This window comes from Neophocaena asiaeorientalis, unplaced genomic scaffold (genome assembly GCF_003031525.2).
Source record: "Neophocaena asiaeorientalis asiaeorientalis breed wild unplaced genomic scaffold, Neophocaena_asiaeorientalis_V1.1 scaffold591, whole genome shotgun sequence".
In the NCBI taxonomy this organism is placed as follows: Eukaryota; Metazoa; Chordata; class Mammalia; order Artiodactyla; family Phocoenidae; genus Neophocaena; species Neophocaena asiaeorientalis.
The window spans coordinates 1,752,131-1,759,842 of record NW_020173494.1 but is presented as its reverse complement, the minus strand read 5'-3'; the positions used below and the strand labels follow the sequence as shown (position 1 = coordinate 1,759,842).

Here is a 7,712-nt window from a genome sequence, read left to right as displayed (position 1 = left end):
GTTTGAAATGCGCCGGGCGCGAGCTCACCTGGTCCCGGAGCTGCTTCTCTAGGCTTTTCTGAGCGCCACGCCTGAGCTGCCGAGCCCCGGTGCCCGCGGCCGGTTCCTGCGGCCCGCCGTCCTCGCCAGCCCGCCCGACCGAGTCCGGCGTCCCGCTCGCACGTCTGGGCAGCGCGGAGCCTGCTGCCATGAAGCCAGCGTGAGTACCGGGCCGCGGAGCCGGGGCCGGCGTCTCCTGCCGCCGCAGCAGGCCCCGGGACACGCCGTCGGTACCGAGCCCCGCGTCTCCCGGGCCGCAGCCCCCAAAGTGGGAGGGAGCCCCCATCACTACCGCCCAGGGGGAGCCCGGGCGCGGAGACCCCGTCCGCGTCGACCCCGTCCGGCTCCCCGCCGCCCTCGCTTCACTCGGCCAGGAAATGTCGGCCCCAAGTTGGGAGGAGGGGGAAGTTTGGGCGGCAACCCCAGTTCGGGTTAGCCAGGTCGCCCTCCACCTGGCTCCGGGACCGCCGCCTCTACCCTTTCTTAAGTTTCCCCTTGCATCCCCTGCCGCCCGCACCCACGGGTTGCATTTTGCGGAGTTAGTGCGGGCCGGGGGTCGTCTCATGGGTGCGCCGAGTGTTGTGTCCTGGGGTTGGGGTTGGGTAGGTGGTCTCAGCCCCCGGAGAGCCCCGGCGTCCGAGCGCACTGCGTGATTTTCTTAGCCTAGCGCGGTAGCCTGAGGGCCGCGACCACCCCCGGGTGAAGGCCAGTTATTTTGCTCTGTTCTTGGGTCTCAGACAGCCCCGCCGCCGACACAAAAGCCCACGCCCGCATTCCTCACGGAGTCGGTGACGTTTGCAGCTCAGCCTAATTCCTTGACTGCTGCTGGGTAAAGAAATACTTGTGCAAAGAAAAGGGCTGCCTTTATAATTAGCACCATCACGTAGCTAGTCGTTTGCAAAGGCAACTTGTTTTCTTAAGAGGCTAAAGTCGAGATCGTTGGGGAAAAATGTTGAGTTTAAGTAAGCCTACCGTAATATTTTGCACTTAAAACACGACTTTGCTTGTTTCATCTGGGAAGGGGTTGAAGAAGTATTTTAATAACCTAAAATCCAAGCCAGTAATTTCACTTAGTGTTAAATGTTTTTCTAGTCTATAGATAAATGGGGGAAAGGGGAGAGTGGCATGCTAGAGAAATGGTGAATAAAGCAAAATATCTTTTTCTACTGTCCCTACTTAAGAGAGCACGAAATTGCAGTTTGGGGACCACATTTTGTTTGAGGACAAAGGGTGATAGTTTTGAGAATTCAGTAATCCCTTGTTGCTTGAAAGTAAAGACAAATCTTGATGAAAGAATGGATTCCTCCATCTGCATTTTTATAATTTATTGAAGTTAATCACTTGTCTGCCTTGGCAGTGGGCTGTTGGCACGGCGTGTGTGCTTATGTACCTACGTAAATGACTTTCGAGATAAGTGTGGTCAACTATCTGTAGATTTTTCAAATTTGTAGTGTCTGTAAAATTGTTGCTCAAGAGAATAAGCTATTTTACATACAGAACTATAAATAGATACTAAAAAAGAGAACTCAACTAGGTAAATTGTAAAGACCTTACCGGCTTTTTTCAATGATTCATGAATCAGGCAGCATCCTATCTGGCACGCACAAAGGTGCTCCTAAGAGCTGTACAAAATGGAAGTTTTTTTTATAGGCAGAGGGGGATGGAACAAGGGAATTATACTAGCAATGAGTGGATTGTCTGTGGCAAGGTGAACATCATTTAGTGGATGGCAAGGGTCTATCAGGCAGATTACCTCACTAGCGCTGACCAGGTGATTCCATATTGACTGGTTTAATATTCTACTCCTGGGAGAGGTTGGAACTGTAAGTTAGGTATGAAGAGTCAGTTTGGTGATGTGGGGCTTAGCACAAGTGACCCCATTTTGGGCCTGTTATCTCTATTTTTTAGTAGCAAAAATGTCTCCTAAGCCAAATTTTAATTACTTTTGAGTTATCCATGCCACAAACACTCTTCTACTAAGGAAATTTATTCTTATTCATGTTATTTGGGATATAGTGTTGTGGAACTGCTAAAGGATAATTTTATAAACCCTAGGAAGGTCATCTCTGTATGAATTACAGGTGAAGCTTTTATATATTAGTGTTGAACTGAAATGTTTTTGTATCTGTGGCCAGGAGAACTAAGACACCCAGGAAACCACCGGTGAAAAAAGGATCCCAAACGAGTCTTAAAGACCCCGTTGGGGTAAGGTCTCCCTGTGAATTTGTGTGTGTCTTCTTTCTTCAGTCCTTTTGTGTCTTATGATTGGAAGGGATGGAGACGTGGAAGTGGAGTCAAAGAACATTTAGCTGAAAGGATGATACTAAATGACTTAGGCTGGTTCCAGCTTTGAAACTTTGTTTCTATGTAGGATACATTAGCCCAGTAAAATGAAGTGTTTGGTTTTCAGTTGCAGACTTCCTATAACTAATTATATTTGAAAAGTTAGATAATGAAAAAATATTCTTCAACTATCTTGGAGAATTCTTCATGCAGGCCTGGGAACTTGCTTTTAAAAGCAAATGGCAAATAAAAGAAAGGTGGTTTGCTCTGGGGTTTTTAAATCTTCCCTTCATCGGCACTGGAATGTATCTCTTGATTTGAGTTGTGGGAACCAGATGCTTTGCATATAGTGCTGAACAGATTTTCCCCAACCCTATCACTGATTAAGAAGACCATATTTCAGGCTTCCCTGGTGGCACAGTGGTTAAGAATCCGCCTGCCAATGCAGGGGACACGGGTTCGAGCCCCGGTCTGGGAAGATCCCACGTGATGCGGAGCAACTAAGCCCGTGCGGCACAACTACCGAAGCCTGCACACCTAGAGCCCGTGCTCGGCAACAAGAGAAGCCACTGCAGTGAGAAGCCCGTGCACCACAACGAAGAGTAGCCCCCGCTCGCTGCAACTAGAGAAAGCCCGCGCGCAGCCAAAAATTAAATAAATAAAATTAAATTTAAAAAAAGACCATATTTCAGATCGCGCACCTTAGTGTATGAAGTGTTAAGCTGGCAAGTTTTAATTGACATCCAATTCCAGACAATCCTAACAGCTTTTCAAATAATTCTCATTGTTTTGATATCATGTGCATTTAAAATTCATATCTAAAATATCTGTTTGCATTTGACAATTAGCAAATTGGGAAGCAGGGTAGCAGATCTTGGCTTTCACAGCTCTAAGTATATATACTTAAGTTTAGAGACCAAATGTTTGAATGAATAAATGAATGAAAAGTCAGGTAAAAAGTCAACCTTTGTTCTTTAAGCACCTTCGTGTATTTTCAGGTGTACTGCAGGGTACGCCCACTGAGCCTCCCAGAGCAGGAGTGTTGCATAGAGGTGATCAGTAACACGACAGTTCAGCTTCATCCTCCTGAGGGTTACAGGCTCAACCGAAATGGAGACTATAAGGAGGTAATTCCTATTGGAAGCAGCTGTTTTTAATTGATAGGTTCTTTCCTAAATGACTTTTCCATGTTTTCCATTTAACAACATTCATGTGTTTCCACTTTATTGAAAGACTTATTTACTTCACTCTAACCACCATATCAAAAGTGTCTTTGGGGCTTCCCTGGTGGCGCAGTGGTTGAGAGTCCGCCTGCCGATGCAGGGGACACGGGTTCGTGCCCCGATCCGGGAAGATGCCACATGCCACTGAGGGGTTGGGCCCGTGATCCAGGGCCGCTGAGCCTGCGCGTCTGGAGCCTGTGCTCCGCAACGAGAGAGGCCACAACAGTGAGAGGCCCGTGTACCGCAAAAAAAAAAAAGTATCTAATTTCTGGGCTGTACAGACACACCTTTGGTATACTGGAGTTAGAAGATTGCTTTTAGATGATTAATTTCTTGTATTGGATGATTATAGCTTTTTAGAGCATATATTAGGAATAGTTTAATGTGGAATGATACCTGATTGTGCTAGGCAGTTACATGTATATATATAGTTTCATGTGTGGGATTGAAATAACATTTAATAGGCATTGTATACTTGATGGTTTTTGTTTTTGTTTTTTTTTGCGGTACACGGGCCTCTCACTGTTGTGCCCTCTCCCGTTGCGGAGCATAGGCTCCGGATGTGCAGGCTCAGCGGCCATGGCTCCCGTGCCCAGCCGCTCCGTGGCATGTGGGATCTTCCCGGACCGGGGCACGAACCCGTGTCCCCTGCATCAGCAGGCGGACTCTCAACCACTGCGCCACCAGGGAAGCCCCGGTGTTGTATACTTGTATTGCTCCCTTATGAAGTGCTTTTATTTTTAGTAAAATGTTAAACAAAGAGAGTTCAGTTCAGTTCGACAAACATGTGCTAAGCTGGAGCATAGAAGGAGACTTTAAAAACTAAGACACGGTCCTTGCCTTTATGGAGCTTACAACTTAGCTGGGAGCATAGATGCTAAGCAAGTGACCCTTATTGGTAAGACAGGTGTGTTTAAAGAAATGGACTCTGGGAATGCAGAAAAAAGTATTAATTCAGGGTGTCATCTCTTCTTTCAAGCTGCCTTCACTCTTTCGTGTACGCTACTCGAGGGAGATTGCTAGTCAAAAGCCCACCAGTGGCCTCTCTGCTGCTAGATGTGATGGACACCTCTTTGTCTTCATTATGATCTGTTTCTCAGCAGCACTGTCCTGTCTTCCGCTCCAATTCTCCACGTTCTGTCTTTCACTGGCCACTGTCTGCAGGCTTCGCCTCCTTTTCCAACCTCTAAATACCAGGTTGGGCTATACCCAGGGCTCTCTTCCCTATCTATACTTTTCCATGGCTTTACATGTTGATGATATGGTAAAATTCCAAAAAAATTTTGGAATTTTTATCTCCAGACTAAATCTTTTCTCTGACTCTCAACTTGAACGTCCACTGCTTGGATGTCACACAGGCATGTCCAAAAGAACTCTTGAGTTTTTTCCCCTCTAGATCACTTCCTCTCTTGTTTTTTCTTGTCAATAAATAGCACCTCCACCATCTATTTGCTCAAACCAGACACCCTGTCCCTACCTTTCTCTTGTCCCCCCTCATATCCCATTCATTAGTAGATCCTTTCAATTCTGCTCCAGTGTGTATCTGGAAACTGTCCTTTCAGTTCTATCTCCACTGCCACTACCCTCGTCTGAGGCCTGTTATTAATTAACGGAGACAAGTGCTTCTCAAACTGTGGTGAAGAAGCAGCTTTTTTCAGTGCATGGTGACTGATACTTTTGTGCAGCTTTGCCACAAGAAACTGTTAGACAACTGTTAGGCAAAGTTAGCAGAGGACTGGTTTATAATCTGTTCAGAGATAAGCCCCACTGATCACATGCTGGGATGTTGCAGCTGTGTGAAATGGCTACAGAGGTTCTAAGCATTTACCCTCCACCTCTGTAATTACCTCCCCCTGGACTGGAGACAGACAGCTCTCAGAGGGGCATTGGCCTGCCTGCTGACCACACTTTGAGTAACATTAACAAGACTATACTGAAGCCAGCTGGACCACCTGCTTCCACTCTGAATCTTCTCTAATCCATTGCCACAGAGCAGCCAGTCATCTTTTAAAGCAGAAATCAGACCTCACATTTTCCTTTTTCTTTTTTTAACTGAAGTACCATTAACTTACAATGCTGTATTAGCTTCTGGTATACAGCAAAGTGACTCAGTTATACATACATGTATATATTCTTTTTCATATTCTTTTCCATTATGGTTTACTACAAGATATTGAATACACTTGCCTGTGTTATACAGGAGGATGTTGTTTATCTATTTTATGTACAGCAGTTTGTATCTGCTAATCCCAGTCCTAATTTATGCCCCCCCTTCCGGTCACCATTTTCCTGTTTAAAACCTTCTAAGGAATAAAGTTTTTAAATGGGCACAGTCCTGCTTAATCTTCCTCTCTCTCCGCCTCACCTCTTAGTACTCATACAATCCTAAATTGCTTCGATAAGCCAGAATCTTGCCTCAGGGCTTTTCCCTTAGCTCTTAGCGGGATGGCTTCTTATCCTTAGGTTTTAGCTTAAATCACTTCCTCCGAGAGTGTGTCCAGATTACCCCCATAAGCAGTGGCACCCCTCCCACTTCTCTCGCGGCCTGTACTCTCTATACTTCCTTGACAGCACTTACCCCAACCTATAGATTTATTTACTTGTTTATTGTCTCTCCCCTGATGTAATACACACGTCTAGGGGATATGTACCGTATCTGTCCTGTTTGCCAAACACTCAGTAGATACGGATTAAGCATGAGGGAATGGTCTGGGAAGGCTTCATGGAGGAGTAGGCCTTTGAGAATGTAAAATAGTTGAGAACTGACTTATTGAATTTTACTTCTTTATTAGAGTTAATTTCATGTATGTGTAAATAGTACTAAAAGTTTGGTGGGGATTAAAAGTTCTCAGTGCTTTTTGACAGAAGGCAACACTGGATAATGGAAGAAGTGTTGGAATGGAAATGGCTTTGACACTAATTAGCTTCATGAGCTTGGGCAAGTTCCTTCTTGCCTCAGTTTTCTTCACCTGGAAGAGGGTGGGGATTGTTCATGAGGACTGGGAGGTCATTGACCTGTCAGCACTAACCTGTATGTATCTTTTCAGTTCTAAGATTCTTTGTTCTTTCTGTGAACTCTAAAGCTGCTTTGTAGGATTGGAATAAAAACTTCTACAAAGGTGAGAGTTAGCTTAGCTGAAGTAGGTGTGTGATCTTTAACAAGTTATAAAATGAGCCATAATAACTGATAGTACCTACCTCAGAGGTTGTAAAAATGCTTCACTAATATGCTAAGGCAGCGCTTGGGACACGGTTAGTGTTAAGTGCAAGTTGCTGTTAATGATGATGATGATGTATTTGAGTCCTAATCTATACGTGTCTCCTTTTGGGGGACAAAACTGCTAATTTTAAAAACATAAGGGTCATGATACTGATATGTGAGCAGGTTGAATTTAAGATAAAATGTTATAAAACAGGGAAAAGGGGCCATGTGACAAAGACTATAATCCATAATAAATTCCAGTGAATACTCATGCACCAAATAATAGCATTGACACTCATGGAGCAAAAATTGCAAGAAATTCAGGAAGCCTACAGGAACAATCGCAATGTCTACAAACTAATAAAGCTAGAAAATAACAAAAATAGAAAGAATAGAACTCCAGTCCCTGGATAATTAGGGCATTTTAATTTACCTTGAAATATATACCCTAGTCCCCAATCTTACTTTCCAAGTAGGAGTTTGGTAATATTTCTGATAATATAGATATGCTTTATAATAATAGTCATATTTTGAAAGATTTGATAATTGAAGTATTATTTCTTTTTTAAAGGTCACAGTTTATTTAAAATTTATTTCATAGAAAAACTCAGATGAGGGACTTCTCTGGTGATCCAGTGGTTGAGACTCCATGCTTCCACTCCAATGCACCTGGGTTATATCCCTGGTCAGGGAACTAGTATCCTGCATGCCTTGTGGCACAGCCAAGAATAAACAAACAAACAAACAAAACTCAGATGAGATTATATTGACTGTTATTTGCTAGTTTAAAAAAAGCAGTAGCCTGCCGATGCAGGGGACACGGGATCGTGCTCCAGTCCGGGAGGATCCCACATGCTTGCGTAGCGGCTGGGCCTGTGAGCCATGGCCGCTGAGCCTGCGCATCCGGAGCCTGTGCTCCGCAACGGGAGAGGCCACAACAGTGAGAGGCCCACGTACCACAAAAA

At 44.7% G+C, this 7,712-nt stretch overlaps 1 protein-coding gene across 4 annotated transcripts in view; it reads left to right on the top strand.

The window, feature by feature from the left end:
• The window catches only part of KIF23 (kinesin family member 23), a 39,306-nt gene continuing 31,594 nt past the window's right edge, over positions 1-7,712 (top strand). For 3 of the 4 annotated variants that reach the window (XM_024747539.1, XM_024747538.1, XM_024747537.1), the window contains exons 1-3: positions 36-199; positions 2,175-2,244; positions 3,321-3,449. In XM_024747539.1, the coding sequence (XP_024603307.1) occupies positions 189-199; positions 2,175-2,244; positions 3,321-3,449 (210 nt within the window). In that variant the 5' untranslated portion in view covers positions 36-188. Of the gene's footprint in view, positions 200-2,174; positions 2,245-3,320; positions 3,450-7,712 lie in introns of all 4 variants that reach the window. The other variant, XM_024747536.1, reaches the window with a different exon arrangement.